The sequence below is a fragment of the Brassica napus genome, unplaced genomic scaffold, assembly GCF_020379485.1.
Source record: "Brassica napus cultivar Da-Ae unplaced genomic scaffold, Da-Ae ScsIHWf_2057;HRSCAF=2708, whole genome shotgun sequence".
Lineage (NCBI taxonomy): Eukaryota > Viridiplantae > Streptophyta > Magnoliopsida > Brassicales > Brassicaceae > Brassica > Brassica napus.
Window position 1 is genome coordinate 1 of NW_026015470.1, and position 26041 is coordinate 26041.

General features: G+C 30.8%; 3 protein-coding genes and 1 pseudogene across 4 annotated transcripts; 2 read left to right on the plus strand and 2 right to left on the minus strand.

The window, feature by feature from the left end:
* Positions 1-5150: 5150 nt before the first annotated feature.
* On the plus strand, positions 5151-7430 carry LOC125599899. Its single transcript, XM_048772927.1, has 3 exons — positions 5151-5882; positions 6116-6499; positions 6618-7430. The coding sequence occupies exons 1-3, from the start codon at positions 5151-5153 to the stop codon at positions 7428-7430; spliced, it is 1929 nt and encodes a 642-aa protein (XP_048628884.1).
* An 11519-nt stretch (positions 7431-18949) lies between these two features.
* On the plus strand, positions 18950-19994 carry LOC125599902 (probable F-box protein At2g36090). Its single transcript, XM_048772929.1, has one exon. It carries the CDS (start codon positions 18976-18978, stop codon positions 19918-19920), a length of 945 nt encoding a protein of 314 aa, XP_048628886.1. The 5' UTR covers positions 18950-18975; the 3' UTR covers positions 19921-19994.
* Positions 19995-20011: 17 nt separating this feature from the next.
* LOC111215564 (casparian strip membrane protein 1-like) lies at positions 20012-20979 on the minus strand. Of its 2 annotated transcripts, XM_022719215.2 has the most exons (3): positions 20696-20979; positions 20404-20527; positions 20012-20316 (listed from the first exon to the last, which is right to left on the minus strand). In XM_022719215.2, the coding sequence occupies exons 1-3, from the start codon at positions 20977-20979 to the stop codon at positions 20101-20103; spliced, it is 624 nt and encodes a 207-aa protein (XP_022574936.1). In that variant the 3' UTR covers positions 20012-20100. The 2 variants fall into 2 exon arrangements, with proteins under 2 accessions (XP_022574936.1, XP_048628887.1); XM_048772930.1 differs by having other exon boundaries at positions 20012-20527.
* Positions 20980-22453: 1474 nt separating this feature from the next.
* Positions 22454-23551, minus strand: LOC125599904 (annotated as a pseudogene).
* Between the last annotated feature and the right edge of the window lie 2490 nt (positions 23552-26041).

Here is a 26041-nt window from a genome sequence, read left to right on the forward strand (position 1 = left end):
CTTCTCACTTTTACCTGACATAATGTTTTTGTTCCACTAGTATGACACTTACCTTACGTCTAAAAGTGGTTTATAAGGGTTAGAAAGCTTAGCACAATAAATAGTGAGAAATTTTCTTCGAACCCACGAAATGTTGGCTTTGGTAAAGAAGTGAACATTTGATCAGACTTCGCGCTTCTCTTGGTTTAATTTTTGTTATGAAAAATTAGTAGGATCTAATGTTTCCGAATGGTTTTCACGGTAATAAGTAATGAAAGTCCTTTTGCCATACTATGATATTGTAATTATAATTTTAATGAAATCAACTATTTTACAATTTTCGATTGTGAGACTCGTCTACTAATGAAAGTTTGTAAACAAATTATTTGAAATTACTGAAATAACATTGCTATGTTTGTGATAAATATTTTCGAATATATAATGAAAATCCTAGGAAGAAAAAACAGAAAGTAACCGTATTGAATATGATTTATATTTTGAACCATTTCAAATGATCAGAACTTTCTATCCAGTGAATAATTCGTCGATATGTATCATCGTTCTGCCTCGTAAGATTTAACACACCATTATAATTTTGTTGAACCGGGCTTATATCATAGGAAAATAGTTAAAACAGAAATTCCGGTTTTCTTTGAAACAGGTTTAGGATTTATTGTCATGTTCTGACCTCTAAAAACTTCTTTTTAGAATCGTGACACGCCCATGCTAGTTTCTTACAACTAACTATTGACGCAATAAATGTATCTTAATTCATACATTACAAACGAATGAATATCATATACTTTTTAATCTTATTTCTTAAGACAAAAATATATCTTAAACTAGTAAACAATATTGATCATCGAAAAAAAAATTTATGTTTTACTACGTTTTATAATGCCTTTTAGTTTACTATAATAAGAAATTAAAATCAAACAATTTGCGTTGAGAAAACAATATTTTTACATAGAGTTAAATTTGGCATCTCCTGATTCAAATTGCAAATTAAAAGTAGACTATAAGTCACAAATTTATATTCTTATCTCAATCAAATAATTCAATATTTTATATCTCATGTGGTGGATTAATTTGTAAGTTAAATAGCGTTAATATTTTAAAACTAGATGAAATACAGTTGTTTTTTGACTTCAATTTAAGCATACAAAAAAAACAGATAAGGAAATAGCAGAAGAAGCGAACTGGGTCCTTAGCGGTTATGCAGACAACAAATTACCAGAAATTAAATAAATTTGAGAGAAATCTTTAACTTCAGAAAACAACATATACGACCTTCAAGATTGTACTAATGAAGACTAAAGTTGACACTATACGCACGAGGTCATCATTATATTCTCTTCATGCTATTGATCTAAAATTTTAAAGAAGAAACCCCAATTTGTCATATGGTGTGCTATTTTTCCACCTTTTGCTAGTGACGTCATGACATTCCTATGTGATTCTGCACGTTTTTCTTCGCAATTATATTGGTGATTACATCAAAGCCTTTAGACCCCAATGTGCATTCCTACTGCCTCTTCATAATATTAAGAACTTCAGAGGAATTACCTTATTGAAAATTTAATGTATACCTTACAACAGAATGTTTTGTTACAAGGGGGGATGGGGGAGGGGGGGGTTACAATTAAGAAATAAGAAAACTATTTACAGAATTAACCACAACAATGCATAGAACTCATGGAAACACTACAAAACAAATAAATTTTCTAGATACACAGAGGTTTTATATGGTTCATTAACATACACAAATTAAGCAAAAAAAATAGTTAGACTATGGCCTTGATTGTAAGGAGTTCTTGCTCAGTTTACTACGTCACTTATATATGGTTTAGTTTAGACTTAAAGATAGTTGGTAATCAAACGCTATACTTTGAATCGAACCATACAATGATATGCGCTTATGATTAGATTTTCTTTCCTTATAAACAAAACTGAAGCTACAAAAGCCTACAATAGGTGACTTTTGTACCCCTTATAAATAGTACAGAGTGTTATCTATATGTAATATTATGACAATTAATTGCCTAGGAATAAATAATAACATTTGATAACAATTCTACCTAATTCTCCTCTATCCTATTAGCGATTTTATTTTTTAATTTTCATATTATAGAGTAATGAATAAATGTAAACCATTCAAACAAACTAATAAAAAATAAACCTCAATTTGTATTAATTAAAGATACTGTTAATGCTATAAGATCAATTTTTAGAATATGTTTAAATAAAACTACGTTAATTTTGTAAAAATTTATAATATGCAATTAGCAAATAATGATAAGATATCCAAATTGGTTTTTTTGGAATTCAATTTGGTGAATTCCAAATGTAAAATATTAAAAGACATATGATTTTCCATAAGTTTATAAATGTTACTCCTCCATATACTATATAAAATTATTATGTTAAAATTAATGATCAATGGTTTATTTTAAAATTTTTATTATAAGAAGTATATATTCATGCATTTTAAAACCATGAATAAGAAAAATCCTAATATTAAAATAATAATGAAAAATATATATTATATAAAATATAAATAAATCACTACTAATAACATTGACAAAAAATAAATTTAATCACATAAATATTTTAATATTAAAACTAATTCTATGAAATTTTATCAAGAAAATTTATAAATTATAAATAATTATAAAATTTATCATTAAAATCAGATTGAAAATTTTGTTATCGAGTGATTTAAATATTTTCTTATAAAACGATATGAACGATCATATACACCGTATGATTATAATTCTATTTAATAAATAATTATATCTAAAATATACTATTCCTAGAAAAATAGGTTGGTCCATCTTAAATTATATTACAACTTTTATTAAACTACTACAACGAATTGATTAATAACGTACCAAAAAATGTTTTATACTTTCCACTTAAATAAAAAAGCTACAAAATACCTAATATGATTAACGTATAGTGTAAATAATTATAATGAATAATAATATTTGATAACAATTTTGGTATCTTAGTTCTTATTATTAAAATATATTTTAAAATCACATTAAATATATAATAAAAACATTTATAATTTTTTTTATATGTTATTATTTGAATTTTTCAAAACGTCTATAAATTATTAGAAATTTGAAGATCCCCACTCTGAAAATTTTGTGATCAATAGATTATTTGTTTTGTCATAATAAGTTATAAATGATCATAAAATTGTATTAAGATGAATATTTATTTAATATTATAAGAAGATACACATTATTTTAAAACCATATGAGTAAAAAAATATCATTTAATAATAAACATATATATTTATATATATATACAGATTATAATATATACCATAAGATTACATAAAATTTTTAATATTAAAACTTTCAATGAATTTTCAAAAACATTTATAAATTATAAACTTATTAAAGATTTCACATTGAAAATTTTGTTATCGATTATTTAAATATTCAGTTATAAAATGATATGAATGATCATAGAACTGTATGATTATAAATTCTCATTTAATAAATGACTATATAAAAATATACTATTCTTAGAAAAATAGGTTGGTCCATCTTGACTTACATTATATTTTTTATTAAACTAACTAAACTTCGAATTGATAAATAATCTACTACAAAAATTTTTTTGTACTTTCCTTAATTAGAAGCTACGAATTACCTAATATGATTAACGTATTATGAAATTAATTATTATGAATAATAAATATTTGATAACAATTTTGGTATCTTAAGTTTTTTTTTAAGTTTTCTTATTATGATGAAAGATATTAAAAAATCACATTAAATATATAAAAAACATTTATATTTTTCTTATATGTTATATTTGATTTTCAAAACGTCTATATATTATTAGAAATTTGAATATTCCCACTCGAAAATTTTGTGATCATAGATTATTTTTTTGTTATAATAACAAATGATCATAAAATATAACGTATATGAATTTTTATTTAATGAATATTCAAACTAATAATAATATATATAAACACTAATGATTTAAAGCAACAAGATTGGCTGATCAATTTAGTCCTCCAGTTGAAATCTTTCAAAGTATGTGAAAAACTAAAGTCCAAGTAAATATGGATTTAGAATAGTAGTTATATTTTACTAACCAAATACCAAAAAAAAACCGAACCGAACCGAAACCAATCCGATATCCGGATTAATCCAAATGAAGCCAAACTATTGTTTCATTTTCCAAATAAATAAAAATATTAACTTAATCCCGCGCAAGGCGCGGGTCTTATCCTAGTATTTTATTACTACAATACTAAATATCTATCTTTTGATATACAAAGGTTATATATATGATGCATATAACACGACGTATACGACTAAAATCTTTATTTTAAGCTATGACGTAAAGCTTTACTTTTCAAGCAATATACTTTAAAATATACCTTATCATATAATAATATTAATTTGAATCGCAATTCGGTTAGAATAAGGCAACCATTATTGAATAGTGATGAGCAATCGGAAATGATCTGGGCCAGTTTAAAGCTGACGTCTCTTGGATCCGATTCCATGTATTAGTAAATGTAGCTATTTTCAACTATTCGATTTCCAATTTTGATTCAAAGATTGACCAAAACAACTACGAAAATCCATGTCTAATGCTCATAAAAAGTTTAAAATTATAGACGAAAATATCATTTCTACTAATGTTTAAGAAAAACTCTATGGTGTGTGTTTCGCAGTTTTTGTATCTAAACAAAATCGTCTTCTAATAGAGTTCCGAAGATCTAGCTAGTATCGGAAATATTGTTATGTATTATGTTACTAGAGTTCCGAAGATCTAGCTAGTCCCATAAGCTTCACTAGAATAGATCAACTAAATTATGTTACTAGATAATAAAGCATTTTGGACAATCTTTAATTTGGACTCTTTTGACCCTCAGCTCAACGAACAAATATCTGCCTAATCCCAAAAACAGAGCGGCCAAGAGATATGTCTAATTTCCGGCCGATTAGCTTCTTGCAATGTGTGCTATAAGATATATATCTAAAATCTATGCCAGAGGCTACGAAGATATCTGCCGAGCATTATCTCTGAAACTCAATCTGCCTTTGTGGCAAGACGTACCATCACAGATAACATCCTTCTAGCCCAAGAAGCCTTTCACGCTCCTGAGAACTAATAATAAATGTAAGAATGAGTTCATGGCCATTAAAACAGACATGAGCAAAGCTTACGATAGAGTGGAATGGAATTTTTTAGAAGCTATGATGAGGAAAATGGGATTCAGAGAGAAATGGATCCATTGGATAATGAGATGTGTCGGATCAGTCTCCTATAGTGTACTGATAAATGGAAATCCCACAGGCCAAATAACTCCCTCTAGAGGATTACGGCAGGAAGATCCACTCTCACCATACCTTTTCATTCTCTGCATAGAAGTTCTGATAGCAAATATAAGAACAGCTGAAAATTTAGGACAGATCACGGGACTCATAGTGGCCCAAGCAAGTCCTCCGATATCTCATCTCCTCTTTGCAGATGACAGCCTCTTCTTCTGTAAAGCAGTCCCAGAACAATGCAACAGCCTCCTCAACGCGCTAAACACGTATGGAAGTGGTTCTGGACAAAGAATTAATTTTGAGAAATCAGCTATCACTTTCGGTAAAAAAGTGCCTCACGAAAATATGGAAAACCTGCAGAATATCTTAGGCATTACAACTGAAAGCGGCAATGGAAAATATTTAGGCATCCCGGAGCTACTCCAAGGCTCTAAGACCCAAGCCTTTGCCTATGTCCAAAACAATCTACACAAGAAAGTTAATGGATGGACGGCAAAATACCTTTCCAGAGCCGGCAAAGAAGTTATGATCAAATCTGTAGCAGCAGCCATTCCGACATCCCAATGTCGTGCTATCTCCTCCCTAAAGGACTATGTAAAAAGATATCTAGTACGACATCTAATTTTTGGTGGGCTCTGGCCCTAACTCAAAAGGTATGCATTGGATATCATGGGACAAAACTCTGTCTCTCCAAAAAAGAAGGAGGAATTGGGTTCCGATCGCTCGAAGAATTTAATATAGCTTTATTAGCTTACTAAACAACTTTGGCGATTGGAACACAACCCAAATTCTTTACTTACAAGAGTCCTTAAAGGGAGGTATTTTAGAAATTCACATCCTTTCAAACACCAAAAGCTTCAAGACCATCCTATGGCTGGAGAAGCATGATGGCTGCAAAAGATCTTGTCACTAAAGGTCTTAGACGAACAAGGAACAGGGAAGATACACTGGTTTGGCAAGACCTGTGGTTACCGGATGAAACCGCCAGGCCTCCTACGATAACACATGATTATGATCCGAACCTGAGAGTGTCTGACCTAATCGATCCTGTGGAAAAAGAATGGGACAATTCTAAACTCAGGAGTTTGCTCCACCCCAACGACATACCGTTGGTTCGAAGCTTAAATCTCAAGAGAAATCCCGGTCGGGATGGATATTGCTGGAACCTAACCACTTCTGGGAAATACTCGGTCAAGTCAGGCTATATGCTTGCAAGATCAAACCAGACGAGGATACTGAAGTTAGGAACCAGCTACCTTCCCTCAACCCGCTCAAGGAAAAAATTTGGAAAGTCAAAACCGGGAAAAAATCTGCTATCTTATGTGGCAGATTTTATCGGGGGCAATTTCAGTCAATGAAAGACTTTTCAAAAGACACATTGGGAACGATCCTAGCTGCCCAAGATGTGGCTGTGCTGAGGAAACGATTAACCATACGATTTTTACATACCCTCCCGCTATGCAATGCTGGGCCCTTTCAACGATTCCTTCGGTTCTGGGAGTCTTCCCATCAGAAAATCTCTATACCAACATGGATTACCTCCTCTCAAGATCCAATACAGGTGGAACTATGGAGGAATTAACTAGAGTCTTTCCTTGGATTATTTGGTATATATGGAAAGCCCGGAATGAAAAACTGTTTAATGGACGTGAATTCTCACCTATGGACACAATTGATCTGGCGATACGTGAATGTAATGCATGGTTTTTGGCCAATGAAGTGATCGATCCAGGTGAAAGCACCATGGAACCAAGAACCCCCATTGAGGTACCTACATTCATATGTAGGGTGGACGGATCATGGAAAAATGATGAAACCACTAGTGGAGTAGGATGGATCCTACAGCTACAAGACGGTTCAATAGATATCTTGGGGCTCCAAGGATGCCATAGACAAATCTCACCGCTTCATACTGAACTAAAAAGTTTGATATGGGCTCTGAAATGTTTACTTCGCTTTCAGCGTTACTGCAATTATTTTGTTACTGACTCTCAAGAGCTAGTCAAAATGATCGCTACACAAAGAACTGGCCGGCCTTTGCAACTGAACTTGACGAGTTTAAAACTGTATGGGCGTCCTACCAAGATGGATAAGTGGTCTACAAGAGCAGATCCAGTAACACCAAAGCAGACTTCCTGGTAAGACAAGCTCGAACAAGGAAGCGTGTTTTCTCATATGTTACACGTGTGTGCCACACTGTATCGATATTCGCAACTCGGCTTTTGCCGATTCGTACTAAGATTTATCTTTGTATCTCATCGTGAAAAGAAAAAAAAAAAAGACAATCCTCCAATAATTTCAGCTAGTTCTTAACTTTTGTTTGATTTTTCAACCAACTTTCTAAATGAAAGCAAAAATATTTGTTTTGTTTTCGAATTTGTAAGTAAGAAGTTCAAAATTTTATGCACAAGTACTGTTTTATATTGTCACTATTAAATACAACTCATAATATTGAGAAGAACATTTTCAATATACGTTCTAGCTTCGTTATATTAAATCCACCAAAAAGATGTAAAAAACTCTGGGATTCGCACGAGCATTACCGACTTTTGTGTGCACGAGCATAACCGACTTGACTGTACACATGAGGTAGAAGGTATGATGACTCAGAAAACCAAATACTTTATGTCAATGAAGAAGAATTGACACCATAACCAAAATTATTTCCTAGCGTTAACTAATAAGTAATTCTTAGAGCCTCAGTATTCATATAAACAAAATTTCTCATGATAAAATATTAATAAAATATAATACTAATTTAAATAAATATGGACCAATAACAAGTAAACAAAATTTACATGAGTTTCTCAAATTTCTAGTTTGTAAAGTGAAAGATTTTCTCCAATTGTTTCATTTTTATATATTTTATTCTTATTATTATTAATTTTAGTTTTGAGAAATTTTTCTAGAGCATGAGCACCGTTGAGGTACTCTAGAAAATATCTGAACTAATTTAATATTAATATCTGTATAATAGTTGAATTTTTAATTATAATTTAGAAATAAGAAGAAGATGAATCAATGACAGGGGACTCAGGGACAGTTGGAAATGCAGTCTCTCCACTAATTTGTTTCGTCTATTAAAATACACGCAATGGGAGTATGTAAACCGGTACCTAAAAGAAAATTAGGAGAGAGGTAGTGAAAAAAATAACAATCTCTTATAAAGAAACTCTGACACTTTTCTACGGTATCAATTCTACACTTGTTTACCTCTACTGATTTAGCTATAGATGTTAAAATTAATTATTATCAGCACATTAAAATAAAATAATAGTATAAAATTCTGAAGGTACTTTTAAAGAGACTATACGGTCACGTTCTTTTTTCTTTTTTATTTATTTTTTCTTATTTTATTAATGATCACATATTGCTTAAGAGAGTATCTTTGTGAATGACCTTAAGAGCATCATTAGCAATAAGTCTCTCAAAACTAGGTCTCTCATATATTATTTTAAGATAAGTGGATGAATAATTAAATTTTAAGAACTGAACTAAATTTCAGTGAATGAGCGATTGACAAATGGCTTAGCAGTACCTTCCCGTTATCACGAAGTCTCTCTACGACAAAGCGTCCCTCTAGTTTTAATATGTCTCTTTTCTACTATTTTTTATTTTATAAATTTTTGTAGGTAGAAACTTGTATAAAAGAGTACCGATGTGCTTGCTCTTAAATACTATAGATAAAAACTTTTAAAGAGCATCATTATTGTTGAGTATTTTTTTTTTTGAACAACTTTAATTTTATATCTTAAAACGAAAAAAATGAGATATAAAAAACAAAAACAAAAACAAAAATAGGAGAAAATGCAAGCTCTCACACAGCCATTTAAATGTTGACTAGTTTTTATTGGTCCAGCTTTTTCTCCTTTACCATCTTGTATTTAGTTTCAATTTCTATTATTATTTGTATTACGAAAAACTGATTTTGAGAGTTTTTTCAATGTTTATGCTTTTATGTTGTAGTATGTTTGACCATTAAAAGGGCCTTTGTTATGCCGTTTATATCTGGAACCAGCCAAAAATAACGCCTTTGACTCAAATTTTTTGTTTGGTCAACGCTTTTTACTGCAATTCACATTAACTAATTAAGCATTTCCGTTAAAAGTACTTTACACAATGTTCAAGAAATTGTTAGGCAGTAACTAGGCGTTTTTTATAGAGAACTAGCATCTAGATAGATTATTCGGGCCTAGGCGAAATTTAGACGTTAACGAATTATTAATTTATTTTATATTTATTTTACATTTATATGAGATATTTTACTTTTTAATTATAAAATTATTGTGATGAATTATTAAAATAGATATACGAAACAAAAGAAATTAGAAAGTTTTGTAGATTTATACTAATATTATTGTTTAATTTAACATGTTTAGACCAATTTAGATTGATTTTAACCAAAGTTTTGTGTGGGTACTGATCTTTCTTTATGATATCTTAATTGTTTCTTTTCGATGCTATGACCACAAAACTTCAAGTCATCCAAATTTGAAAATCATTATCTTACATAACTAGAAAACACAAACACATGGATCAGACTATTAAAAAAGCTGAGAATATATTCAAGTTCACAACAAATCAACACAAACACATTCTTCACCACCATTTCTTTAGACTTAAGATCACCAAAACGCCAACCAGAATCGTACATCCAATGACAAAGCCAGCCATCATCTTTTTTTTCATCTTTGTTTACTCTCAATTTCAGACACGAAATCGTACATCCAATGACAAGAAACTCCAGACACAGTTTAAACCGAGAGGGTCACGTGTCAGGTCAAATCTAAGTAATGTTTAGTTCCGAATTGGTTTTCGGTTCACTTTTTTGAGTTTTCTGGTTTGGTCTCGCAAATAAACCAAAAAACGACTTGACCAATATCGAATTAAGTTTGATGGAGAAATAGGTTTCGAACTTTAAATTTAGAAACATCTGAAACGAGATCATAATTTGATGGAGATTTGGTGCTATATGATACTTCTCGTGGATAAATAACTTGTCTTCCCGACAAAAAGATATTTGTGGTAGAAGTAGCTAGACTAGGCACATGCCACTACGTACACCTACGTCTAAGTATTTGTACAGTGTGCATGTACCTTTGTGTACATATCCACGTACGGTATTTGTATACTTTTGATTGTGAAACTTATGTAATAATTAAAATTAGACAAAGAATCCAAGTTTGATTGGGTAGGTATCTGACACACCTGGATTTAATAGTAACAATATATTTGTAAGAAAAGAAATGAGATGTGTATGCAAGTTCATTGCACTTAGATGAAAGATTGCTTTTAAATACAGAGAATTATGGCAAGAATAATGGACGAATATACTGACACAAATCAGATGTCTTAAACAAATGCTGTGATTAAGTGTGTAATTAACTTGATAGTCAATAAACTTAATAAGTAATACACTCCACTCCATAACGGACAGACGAATGTTATTATATATTATCTTTACAAATAAATTAGCGTTGCTGTGGACAAGAGTTAAGTACCCAACTTAACCAGCCGCATGAGATTTTTTTAGACCAAACCTTTTGTCCGATTAATAAATGGACCCTAACTTAGGCCTGTTAAATATAGTCTCCCAATTTGTGAAAACATCTAGAAAATAAAGTTTATATGTAGGAGTCCGTGCGTTTAATTTTGAATTTTTAAAAAAAAGTTGATATGTGTTTTTTTAATTAGTATATCATATATTTTAGAAGTGTCACTATATAACTAAATGTTATGGTTATTTGAATATTGTAGGTTCCTATACATCATACATCACTATATTCATTTTCAAAAATACAATTCAATGATTTTATTGATGCAATTTTCTATTTACGTATCTAAAAGTTAAATATTTAGGGATTTTATGGCCTATAATGAAGGCTCTTGATCACCCACATTTGATGGAGAAATTTTTTAGTATTTATAACTAAATCGTATATAGCTGAAAATTCTAACTAAAAGGAAATTTGAAATAATGGTGAATCAAACGAAGATAAATGGGAAGGATTAGTGATAATCGAAATTTTAAGAATTTGTTAGGAAAAATTTATATAGAAATTAGTGTTTATTATGAGTATTGAATATACGTGTTAGATTTGACTTATTACTGGTTAACTATATAACAACAATATAATGCTTAAATATCTACCTTTGGTCTGATTAGTTAATATTTTCTTATATTTAAAATTTTGTATAAATAAGAGAAAATATACCAAAAATAATTTATAAAAAAGGTTATACGGAAAAAAAACCCAGTGAATTACTTAAACGGTATACTTTAGACAATTAATCACTAAAACATGACAGGGTAAAATCCTTTAGTCAAAAATAAAAATAAATCACGACCGGTTGTCTATTGCATCAAAGTACTTACAACCAAAATATAAAATATGTGCATATGAATTAAGAGGTCGTGTATTGTATACACGTTTTGATAGTGTAAACATTGAAAAATATTCAGAATATAAAGCTTTGTAATAAATTTTAAAATTATATGATATTACATCGGCTCATAATAGTTGATCATCATGCTGTTATTGGGCTTCAGCCCTGAATTTTATTTTTTAGTTACGTGATAAAAAAAAGATAATTAAGATTGAGTGGCACAAGTTGATAAATATTTTGAAAAAAAATCAGGGCTATTTCAAATATGTACTTCAGTTTTAATAGTTTAGATGGTAATATGTGAATAGTTACTACAAAATCTAATGGAAAGATTGTGGAAGCACGGTAGCCTAGTGATTAAGGTTTAAAGGTTTCTACACCCAAGTCTGGTGTTCAAATCTCAGGGTATACAATTTCTTGCAGATTGTATATTATAGGAGGTCTAGATTTCAATTCCCGGAGAAATTGACTTATTAAACAATTATACAAACTATGAAAGAAAGGCTACAAGGGATCTTCAACATGGTGCAAGTAAATCCGGTCAGACGTATATCTTCGTAAGACGACTCATGTGATGCAGTTAGGCGTAGATCCTCATAAGGCATGTAGTATTGTCGGTTGTCGGATCGTCTATGTAATCTTTCTCATAATTGTAATATCATAATAAATCAGCGTTAAAAAAAATCTAATGGAAAGACTAACCGATCGAATAGGAAAAATAAGATTTTATAACAGAAAAGAAGGTTTGTGCATATAGACCAAGGACCAAAAATTAAATCAGAGCCGAACCAGAAAAACTGAACAGATGTTTATATGTTATCGAGCTATTCCTATATTTCTAGGACCAACCTTTTTATTTTTCAATTTTAATATGAAAAAGTAACAAGAATGAAAATTGTTAAGCTTTTCATCATCCTGGTATCGAGCTATTTTTCGTATGACCTTTCCTACAATATCGTCACTGCAGTAAGTGGTATTCCTCTACGCCTAAGACACTAAAATTTTGAACCATAAACGAAGAAAGGCATGCGAAAAAACCCAAAACTAAACCGAACGAAAAATTGAATCTAAAATATTAATATATTTACTTTTAAAATTACTAAATATTGTAAAAATACTAATTATAAATCAATCTACTTGACAGCCTGAATTACCCAAATATACTTTATCCAAAATAGTTACAACTATCCAAATTATCCTATAACTTTCCATAAAATATTTCTATTTATCCAAATGATTCGATATTTAATTTAAAAACTGAAAATATCTATTTTTACATGATTATCCAGAAAATCAAAATCGAACCGGAACCAAAACTGAAATGGAACCAAAATTTATTAGATATTAGTTAGTTTTTAACATGGTTTTCTGAAATAGACAAAAAAAAAACGAAATAACATAATCAAACCGAATTGAGTTTCATTAATATTAGCTAAACCGTTCTATATTTTTAGAATTGAAAAACCAAAACCTAAAACCTGAATAAAATCGAATGTCCATGCCTACAAAATTAGGGAAAAAGGTCGATCAACACAATGTTAAACTGAATTAAATTACAATTCGGCCCACTCTTTAAATTTATGTAAAGGCTAAAAATGTACAAAATAAAACTATCGAATAAAATAGAGTAGTTACTTCCACCAGTGAGAAGACAGTTTACGTCCGAACAAGTAAAAAAAAACGATCATATATGTATGGACATATATATGAATGTATTCATCAACGTCAGTGCTCGACGATATATATAAGAATACAATTCTAAATGGGGTAACTGTATACTAGATTTTAACCCGTGCAACTGCACGGGTGTTTGTTTTCACTTTTTTTATACATAAATTATTGTTTTAGAACATAAATGGTATATATTTTTAATTTTAATCATATACTTAAATATTTATATAACTATTTCAAATACAATAATTTTATAATTTACATGTTATAATTAATTAATTGTTTAAACCTTATATATTTGCCACTTCTTATTATATATTTATCTTATTGTATTTGCATTTAGTTATTAAGCAAATTAATATATCATGAGAAAATATATTTAAAAATATTTTGTATTTAATTTAGGCTAAATTATTACCTGTATTTCAAAACTGGATTTCTTTTTACCAATATTTTTATGCTTATTCATTTTAGATAATTTATTATCTATATATATAAAATGTTCGCCTCTCTCCCGTGAAGCCACCTCATCAATTCGTACGTCTGGGAGTGACATGTCCCATTTTATATTTAGGACAAAATAAATGAATGCAGTTAAGGTAATTGAATCCAGCACCTCTAGCACTGGTAATTTCTCTTAGAACCACTAGGCTAAAGTCACTTTTTGTACATATATGGCCGCGAAAATACTTAACATCAAACTTATCAAAATCCACATTTGTACATCTATAATTATGAATTGGACAAAATTTTGATACATACCAAAGCAAGAATAATCGAAAAACAACTATACCATACACATACTAATAAGTACACATAACAGATAACCAATTCTTGAATCTAAACAAATTTCAATTCGAACATTTAGTGAATATCAAATAACTAATATCCCGCCCGTAGGGCGGCCGACCCTAGTTGTATATATAAAAGTGTAAGATATGTTAATTTTTAGACATGTATTATATAGTTTGTTAATGTTAAGCCGTTCTAACATCATTATATTATTAAATAAATAGTTTATATTTATGAAACAACATTTATAAATTATCAATTGAATATAATTTTATCATATTTATTTTAGTATAATAATCATATTTTAACATGATCATGACTATAAAGTAGATAAAATATGATATAATTTATTTATTTTCATTTCTAAACGATAACTTAAAATACATTAAGTTATTGTTTAAATATTTTTACACAGATTTATTAGAATTTTTTAAATATAATATATATATATATATATTATTATATATATTATTTTTTAATGAAAATATATTATGATTAAAGTATTTACAAAGATTTTATATTATTAACTTTAAAGAAATAATGTTAATTTTTATACATGTATTATAGTTTGATAATGTTACCCCATCTTACCAACATTTAGATTTTATTTTTGAACATAAATATTTTATAATTACGAAAATAAATATATAAATATATAAATTTAATACAATTTTATTATATTTAGCTCAATATAATAATTTATTTAGCTCATATAATAATTTTATTTTAATATGATTGATTATGATTATATAATAAAAAAAATATTATAGATTTTTTATTTTTCATTTTATATAACTGAATATATTAATGTATAATATATTTTAAACTAATTTCGAAATTAGTGAAAATATTTAAAATAGTTTCGAAAATGAAGATCCGAAAATGAAGATCTTGTAAAAATCTTTTCAAACAGATTTGTTAGACTTTTAAAATAAATTTATTTATATTTAAAATGAAAAGATATCAAAAGATATTATGATTAAAATATTTTAAATTCTATTTATTATTAGTCTGAATTAAAATGTAGTATGAATTTTTGAATAAGTCCATTAGGTCCATTTTTAAAAAAAATCACAAATGAATCAAAGTTGTGACTTCTGTTTTAATATATAAGATATGCAGTGGATATAGTCCGTGAAAAGGGAAAATTAGGTTGAGAGTAGGAACCGGAAACAAAAAAACACATACAATAATGTTGTGGGTTTATTTTAATATATCGCAAATGAATTCTGATAACATTTTCTATGACTAAACTCCGATAAACATTTTTTATATATAAAAGCTGATACGTTTGTTATTATAAACTTTGATGAAACATTATTGCTAGTGAATGATTTGAATTATAATCTTAAGTTTAAAATCCCAAGAATTTTTATTTAATACTTTTACGCCAAATAAAAACTCAAGATTAATATAAATGTGTTTCATACAACATTGTTAAAAATTGTTAATGTTTTTTTACTGAAAATTTGAAATTTTTTCTTAAAAATGTTTTAAATTTATAAATATATTACAGATGCTATTTATATCAACAATAATATACAAGGAATTTATTAAGACATATATCATCATCTATTAAGATGAAATAGTGATATGCTTAAACTAAATTTAATGTCTTTAGTTTCCTAAAATAATATATATTTTAATGTTGCTCAAATTTTAAGATGGTTTTCCATAAACAATATCCAATTGCTATATAGTCCAAATTAATAAAATTTGAGTTTAGTTTATCCCTTATATATTAAAAGAGAAGCATTGTAATAAATGCATTCACACTATAACAGACACGTGGCAGCCTCACAACGATTTGATAATAAATATGCTAACGCGTTCACACTATATTCATAAATGTGTTCACACAATGTATTTTGCGTTTTTAATATAAAACTCACATACATGGTTCCAATAAAACTCTGGATTTTTCGGTTCGAAAAATAGATAACGAATCAAAAGCCAAACTATATATATATTACTTTTATTATTTACGGATAAAGTTGAGCAAAATATTCATAAATTTTGATTCTATTCATTATCCATTTTGATTTGAACCAAATAATTTGGATATCCGCAACTCTACGAAACAAATCAAATACTAAAATACAATGTCCAAACAAAAAGCAAATCATAAATACCAATAATTTTAGGAACATATATCTAATTTGATCTGCTATATGAATATATATATATATGTAAAGAATTATATATATATATATATGTTATGAATTAAATTTAATATATTAGGTACTAAAATTTAGAAAGTTAAATAATATTTTATTTTTGTAATAAAATGTTATTATTAAAATTTTCAATTATTTTAAAATTTTATTTTATTTACGGATCAAATCGGATATTCTTTAAAATTCTAAAACATTTCGGATATCCGAGTCACCAAATATCAAGGTGGCTAAAGATCGAATCGACACGAATGCTTCCAAGTACTCATATATTCGATCTGGCCCCACCCCTATTTACGGATACAACTTTATTTTCTTTATATGAAAAATGACTAATGTCAAAGCCTTTTTTATTTCAAATTAATTTAAATTTTATCTTTCATGTATTATTTTGAACAAAAATGTCATTTCATATTAATTAACAATATCTTTATATATATTTGTCAACTATTTTTATATACTTTTTACATACTCATACAACAACTGAAATATCTATTTTTTTTTTAAGTTGAAATATTTTTTCTTATTGCTTCTTTCACTACCGACTAAATTGTAGTAAAATGATTTGTCTATAATAATTTTCTTTTCTTTTTCTTTAAATATTATATGTTTGAAACTATAATATTAACTATTGGTTCGACATGACAACTATCTAAAATTCATAACATGAAAATAAACAAATAATATTAATTTTTGGTTTTTACCGGAAAAAAAAACCAAAAAATCAAACATTTTAACCGAATAAACTAAAATGAATACTCCCTCCGTTTCTGAATAAGTGTCGTTGGAGAGAAATTTTTTCGTTACAAAATAAGTGTCATTTTCGATTTTCAGTTCAAAATTTATTAGTTTTATTGAGTAATTTATTTTTCTATTGGTTGAAATATGGTTAGATATAGTGGTAATTGTGTTTTTATATAGGAAATATACAAATTAATTGTTTCCTTAATCCGTGTGCATAGACCCAAAACGACACTTAGTATGAAAAGGAGGGAGTATAAATTTAAAATAATAGTTATATTTTAGAAGATTAAAAATAAAAAAAAAACTTAAAACCGAACTAATATCCAGATTAAACAGATTTAGTGTCTATTTATTAAAAATAACGAAACTAATAATCACATCCCGCGCAAGGCGCGGGTTATTACCTAGTTACATTTTAATTAGCAGTTTACTAGCTAATTGCATGCATATTAGTATATTGTTTAATATATTGAATAAATGTGAAGACGACGTTTTTAAAAATTATTTTCAATAGTTTATTCATGCTGATGTAAATGATTGTTGGGCTTTCCTTTTCTCATTCAGCTTTTTCTTTTTGGTTATTACATAAAGCTGCATAAACCTAATCGACGGTGATATCTTAGACATAATTCAGTTTAAGGGAACCCTTAAACTCTTGTCATATATATCATGAGCGTTGTCCATTCCCTTTTGTTTCTGGAACTATACACATTATTTCTCTTTTATATGTATTTTTTGTTGTCTCGCATCTCATATCTATGGTCACGGACTCACGGGGAGTAATTACTACCTCTCAAAAATGTCCGTGCACTTACTTATTTTAGAATTGCCTATAACGGAATAAACATTGTTCTGCCTGCACAACACACATATATATAAATATATATATATATATATATTCATTTTTATCCTTTTCTTATATTTTTTTGTTAAAGAACTTTTTCTTATATTTACTAGTAAAATTCCGCCAACCTTGATTGTTTAATTCAAGTTACGGATGATAGAAATGAGAAATGGTTTTTCATAGATGTAACATACGAATAGAATAATGTAATCGATAAGAGATGTACAAGAGGTCAACATGGGCCATCCCTTTCCCGCACTCTCACGTATCTGTCTGCCTCGTTTGTTTTGGCAGATTACATCGTCGCATATGCCTGCACGTATTTGATCAGTTGACCTTCATCACTCTATGTTTTTTTTTTATATCCACACTTTCTACAGTTTGATCACTATTTGCGACTGTACCTTTGTGTTTTTAATGTTGATGGCATGTGAGAGAGGATCAAAGTTTCTAATATTCAAATACATTAAGAATTGGACTAATTGTCTCTTCCCCTGCATCATATCGTCCATATATCAAAATTATGTTTATAGACAACCATTATAATTTTTCCTATATAAATGACTTAATTTTGGAGGATATTTCATGTGTTGGATTATATAACGTCAAGACACAACTAAAATATAAACAATTTAGAACCTAAATTGTATTAAACCATGTCGCCAGATTAGCATCTTAAGACTGTTTCTAAATGGCAATTGACAAACAATAACAAATCTTAAACAACTTATAATCATCAAGCCTATATTTTGAATAGAATGTACACACTTTTCCAGAGGATAATCAAGTTGTGCCGAAACTGGATGCATATGTGGTAGTGGATGCTTGAGCTAATTATTCTTTGCCAGGACTTTTCTGATATAAAAGTTCACATTCGTCCCAAAAATTCATTTACAATCATGTAGTTTTAATTTCTATTAATAATTAATATTGGGGGCAGTTAAAGAAATGACGTTAGATAAAGGTCAAGTTGCCATTATATAAATCTCTTATATAAACCCCTTCAGTAATCAATCAAATATCATAAACTAATAATCACTCACAATTAGTAAATAATCACTCAACACCGTGTGAAATGGCGGACTCTTCCTCCTCCACCGTAACGGATTTAATCTCCACTGTCCATCAAGACATCATAGAGGCTCACATCCTCACGCGCCTCGACGGTCCAACCCTAGCCTCCCTCTCCTGCGCCTCCACACTCCTTCACAAGCTCGCGTCCAATGAACTCCTCTGGTCCAAAATCTGCCGGTCCACGTGGCCTTCCACCGCCACCATCTCCGATGAGCCCCGTTCTTTTTTCTCCGACGTGTATTCGGTTCTTGACACTGGTGGTTCAGTTTCTGATCTCGACCGTCCCTTTCCAGAGCTGATCTCCGCCGTGGATCTGCACTACAGAGGGAAGTTGATTCTCAGTAGAGTCGTGAAGACGGAGACGACTACGGCGTGGTTCCTTAGCTCGCCCTTGAGGATTGATCTTGTTGATGCGAAGGACACTGTGGAGACGCCGATCAAGCGAGGACGGTGGACGGAGGACACGTGTCGTGATCTAGAGCAGGATTTGACTTTGAGCTGGATCGTGATCGATCCGGTCGGAAAGCGTGCGGCGAATCTGTCGAGTCACCGACCGGTGTCCGTGCAGAGGAACTGGCTAAGCGGTGAAGTGGAGGCGAAATTCGCGACGGTGGTGGGATCGGTGGAGTGTGTGATCACGGTGGTCACGTGCGGAGAGGAGGAGATGCACGTGAAGGAGGTGAGCCTTAAGGTGGAGGAGATGGAGGGAACGAGTTTGAACGGGAAGGACAGTTTGGTCATTTTGAGGAGTGTAATGGAGGGTAAGAGGGGCAATGGAAGAAGGAGAGAAGCGGAATCGAAGTGGAGACACGAAGAGTTTATGGAGAAGAAGAGAGAGTTGAAAGAGAAGAAGATGAGGGTAGAATGGGTATTTGATATTTTAACTGTCGTTGTTGGGGTTCTAGGGTTTGGAACACTTGTTGGGTTTTGTCTTTGGTCTCGTTAACTTCTATTTTTAGGTTTTAGTATTATCAATCAATATTTAAGAGCCTCTAGATGAATCAAAAGCTTTGCATTAAACATAAACAACTTCAATTACTTTACCCACATCATGATACTCACAAACAAGCACAAGAAAAAACATCTATAGGTCCGTTACGATCTTTACAAGAAAGAAAATGAGAAATTAATGCTTTTTTAGGGCAATGGCTGAGATGACTATGAGAATGATGAAGAAGACAACTGCGATAGAAGAGGCTACAACTGCGCTGCTCACGGCTTGGCAGAAGTCTCCAAACTGCTGACAAATGGGGAGCCAATTGGTGTTTGGGTTGCCGTTATGTGCAAGGTAGACAATTGCAGCTGCCGCAGCCGCCGCTGATGTGGCAAGCGTCACGACCACCTTCACCATAACATAAGAAGAGGATGAGTTTCTATGAAATCTATAATTTTGTAATAAAATTTGGAATAGTTTTGTTAGTGAAGCTACCGTATCGGAGATGAGGAGGATCAACCGGGGTGCGGCTGCAAGTGGACGGATAATAGTTACAATGGAGAAAGGAAGTGAAAGGACGAGATAGCTGGCGACCATGGCTATGGCTATCACAAAAAACCTTCAAAAACGATTTACATGTATATATCTCATTAAGTCACTAACCGGACAAGCTTACAAAGTAAAGACGTATGTTTCACTCTAGTTAGAGATATACTATACGCATTCATTGTGTAAAAACATGATGTAACTTAGTAATCATACGTTAAGATAGTTAAAATGGACTTACTGAAATGTGGCAAAGTCATCGTAGCCGGCTTGGAACTGTAAGAACTGAGTAAAGAAGGGAAGAGTCTCCTCAGCGGTGTACATGACGGAAGAAGCCGTGATCGTTGTTACTATGGCCGCCAAACGTAGGAGGAAATCGAATATGGCCAAACCTCTCTTGTAACCGCCTCCCGCGGTGGCTGCCACAAAGCCCTTCTTCTTCTTCTCGTCCACGACGACATGGCTTGTACTTTTGGTCACGGTGCTGGGCTCGCCGACCTCAATGGTGGTAGACTCCTTCGCCATTTCTCTTGCAATTGAGGTTTAAATATTAAAGACAAAGTGTGTCTATGTTTGTGTGTTGAAATGCTTCGTACTACTGGTGGGAACAAATGGGAGATGGACAAATGTTTATATAGTGATTGTATAAAGTAGTGATTGACTAGGAACAATTAATAATAAGCTAACTAATGACGAGGTTTTTAGTTGTTTAAGATTGAGGTTAGTTGATTTGTTAGGGATCTGGGAAGAGGAGTAGTTGCTTCTTACCATTACCCACTTAATTGGGTTTGAGCTAACAATTAAAGTCAAAAACAAATGTTATAATATCATGTGTAAAGTCTAATGAAGTGGGCATACCCATTCGCAGACAAGAGAGCTTGATTATGTTCATTATATCCCATGCCGATAGTACAACCAAACTTTGTTAATTGAATGACTAAGTACTTGCAAGTTGGTTATTTTCACGTGAACCACAATTTTTCCGTATGGTTATTAACTTAGTCATGCATAATTAATTAATCATTCAGTTGCAATATCGCTTGATCTCTTGGGCTTAGAAGAGAAGGATGAACCAGCTGATATATCCGCCGGCACCAATTACCACTGATCAATTATTTACCCTTTTGATTTAAGCCAAGTACAGAGCTTCAGGGCGATGTTCTTCGTTATAACATCTGGATATATTATCTATTTATATTATATGCAAATACACCAAATGTTAGTTCGTTTAATTAATGTGACATGTTAAAAAAGAATAGGTTCTTGTCACTCGGTGGTTTAACTCGAGGGCAAAAGTATTATACGGTGAAGCCACATGGTTTAAATTTCAATCACTGAGAAATTAATATTTCGGTATCATCAGACAGGAGACCAACATATGGCAACACATGACTAGTCTGAACTATTTCTATGGGGTCGGGATACCTCAGTATGATTAATAAAAAGAAAGAATAGGTCTAAATTCAAATCAACGTGAGAGAATAATGCATATATACTTGTATGGTTAAAACGATTCTATGATTTTTGTAGAAATTATGCTTATGTGTCAAGTTGAGGACTTATGGGTATTTGTTAGAACTTTCTTTAACAAAATTGGAAATCTAGTATTACAATTTGCAACTGTTAGATTAATTTACAACGAATCTAGAATACTTTCGTTACTTATGTCTTATATAACTGGTTACAAGATTACAAAAAGGTAAGTATTATATATGGTTTTTTTCGGTTCACGCATGTTTTTAGATTCTCATCTTGCATTTGCTCGTTGATATCGTTGGAGATTGATCGTTGGGAAATTAAAAGACTGCAATCCGTACAACATTCTAAGTTCACTCGAAACAATAGTGAGCTTAATCGATCAAGGGCAGTGGGTGGACCTGACTTGACCTCGATTATGAGCAGTTTGAGCACACTATGATGACTCTGAGATTAATCTCTTGTTGGGTTTTGCCTTTATTTCACATTTAATTTTTTAGGCTATACTATCAATTATCAAACGAGAACCAAGACAATTTTCCTTCAAACATATGAACTCTTGTTACACTTCCACACCATAATGATACCACATATACTTAACATCTCATGTTAACACAAAGCACACGCCACAAACATACACATGAATAACTTATAGATCCTTTTCGATCTTCACACGTGGCAAATATCAAATTAATGCCTTTTTAGGGCAATGGCTGAGATGACGATGAGAAGGACGAAGAAGACAACCGAGATAGAGGCGGCTACAACAGCAGTACTCGTGGCCTGGCAGAAGTCTCCAAACTGCTGACAAATGGGGAGCCAATTGGTGTTTGCGTTGCCGTTATGTGCAAGGTAGACAATTGCGGCAGCAGCGGCTGCTGCTGCTGTGGTAAGCGTCAGGACCACCTTGAAATATACATTAAAAAGAAAGAATAAGATGATGAATTTAAATAAAAATTGGAGAATAGAATTGTGTATATATGAAAGGGGGAATTACGGTGTCGGAGATGAGGAGGATGAGCCGGGTACAACCGCAAGTGGACGGACAATAGATACGATGGAGAAGGGAAGTGAAAGGACGAGATAGCTGGCGACTATGGCGATGGATATCACAAAGAACCTTCAAAAACGATTTACATTTATAATTTTTTTTTCATTGACCGGACAAGTTTAAAATAAATCATATGTTAAAACATTTAAGTACATATGTTACAAAAAAAAAATTTATGTTCATTTATGTTAAAAAAAAATCATATGTTCATATGTACAAAAAAAAAAGATTTAAGTAACCATATGTTAAAAACATGAAAAGCGACTTACTGGAATGTGGGAAAGTCATCGTAGCCGGCTTGGAATTGCAAGAACTGAGTAAAGAAGGAAGAGTCTCTTCGGCGGTAAACATGACTGAGGAAGCACCGATGGTGATTCCTATGGCCGCCAAACGGAGGAGGAAATCGAATATGGCCAAACCTCTCTTGTAGCCACCTCCAGCGGCTGCTGCCACAAATCCCTTCTTCTTCTTCTGGTCCACTACGACATGGCTTGAACTTTTGGTTATGGTGCTAGGCTCGCCGACGTCAATGGTGGTGGACTCTTTCGCCATTCTCTCTTCCAATTGGGATTTAAAAAAGAAGTTTGTTGTTTGTGTACTGAAATGCTTTGTACTTGTGATGGGAAACTAATGGGGGATAGTCAAGTGTTTATATAGTGCTCTGTATTGAGTAGGGATATGTATAAATAGTTAGTAGCTCTTTGATGATGAGCTTTCATCAAAGAAAAATAATAAATATTGAGTTAGTTGATTAGTTAGAAGCTCGGACGAGGAGTTGTTGTTTCTTACTTCCTCCACATAATTGGGTTTTGAGCGAATCATTCCAAACAAAAGAAAAGCTGCCTATATCATATGTAAACTAACGAAGTTGGTATCCGTACGCAGAAAAGAGCTTAATAACGTGTGATTGATTTATGTTCATTTTGTTACAAAAAAAAAGATTTATGTTCATTTATTCCATGCCACTTGTACAACCGATCAAGCTTTGTTAATTAAGTGACTAAAATATCTACTTTCAGATTAGTTGTCTGATTTCAACGAAGCACAGATCTTCAATATGCTAATTTGCATGATATATATTGATCACTCCTGAATTATGTTAAAGATCAATATTGCCATTTTCTTAAAGATCAAGTATTGTGGGACTCTCACTTGGACCATAATTGGCATCAGCATCACTACCAATATATGCTTCTCCGTTAAGGCTAAAGCCTAAAGTACAGTCCAGTCCAGTCCAGTCCAGTCCCAAATAGAATTTTTAACTGAATCAAAAAGATATGTTAGAATTGTATGATACCGTATTTCCGTTGGATTAGTCGGATCTGCGACGTAGATTAATGGAATTTTAAATTATATTGGTTTTAGAAGAAAACAAAAATTCTAGAAACCAAATCCACATGAACTATTGCTGATATTAATCTAGATTTAACTAAATATTTTGCAAAATTTAGAGAAAAGAAAATCATTGTCCCAAAAACGATGTTTCTTTTGTACCATTGGGTTTGGTCCTTTATTTTTGTTTGTTTGTAAACTTATAAGCTTTTGAATTTTATATGTGTGCGTTTCCATATCTTCCATGACAATCATAAGGCGAAACCCATTTGTCAAAAGTTTGGGATAATATTAAAGAAGGCACTCGCGAAACAAAGTGAAATGGTTGGGTCCAGTTTCATATAAACAAAACTAAACACTTTTTTATTGCGGCCAACCCTTTCACATTCGAATGGACATTTTGGTTTAATTCAGGTTAGGTTTGTTTGATTAATTCAGAGCTTTTACTTTGATTTGGTTCAGTTCAGTTCAGATATAGATTTGGTTCGGCATAGTTAATTTCGATTGCAATGCATGTTTCACATATTTTACATGTGCCAATTTAATATTAGTAAAAATGTGGAAGAAATATGATTGGTAAATTAATGTTTATTATTAAGTGGTACATTAAAATCTTCGGTTTTTAAAGTTCATAACCAATAAACCAAAGCTAGATTTACAATATTGATTGAAAATAGAGAGTACGGAGTCCACAGTAGGCAATAACTAAGCAAAACGCAAAACGCAAAACACTATTAGCTAGGAATTATTATTCTGTTGTTGCTAAGACTATTATTTAGGAATTTAAATGTTAATTTACTAAGGAGTACAATATATAATGATCAGGACTGTCTAATAGCATGAGCTACTGGAACGGTCGAACAAGATCCGAGTCTAAAAGTAAAAAAATACTAAGAAAATTTCTAAAATAAACACCTATATTTAGTTTAAATTTTAAAAAATTTAATATATTTTTAAATTTATAGTTTATGATTAGAAGAGAAACCTAATATATAGATATAACTATTAACGTTTAAAATGTTTCATTACATTGTTAAATATATAGTTAATATTTTTTGAAAAAGACTTTAATATAATTTGAGACGGTTCTCACAATGATATATGCGACTAATCTACTTTTTTAAGTTCAATCCGACTTGTACCGTATTATATTTATAAGCACCATTGAACAATAATTGAAATAATTTTGTTTGGCAACTAATTAACTATTCTAGTATCTTCTATCAAATACCGATATTTTGAGGATTAGATTTATTGACCTTAACTTTTTTTAAAAAAAAGAAAAATTATTGACCTCAACTACTGCATGTAGTGCAAAATATAGAAAAATTTAGGTAAGAAATCAAACAAATTAAAAATCAAAAGATTAATATCAACTAAACAGGAATAGTTTATTATATGATTGTGAATAAGGTTATTGTGATGAAACCTATAAATTTGTTTTTATTTTAAAAAACTTTCCTAACAGATAGAATTACATGTGATTGTAAAGTATTTTCACTAGCGTTGCTAATTTGCTGGATGCACACTTCATTGGCAATGCCAACCCACTAATGATGATTTCACATGGCCTTTTATTTCCAATAAAAAATTATTTTGTCAAGTTTCTGAATAATGAAAAAACGTATAGATATTCATTACAAATTCTTATATATGTATTTTATTTACTGAATTTTAGTTTCATTGTTAAAAAAGCTTACCAACTGTTATTATATAGTGGATACTAGA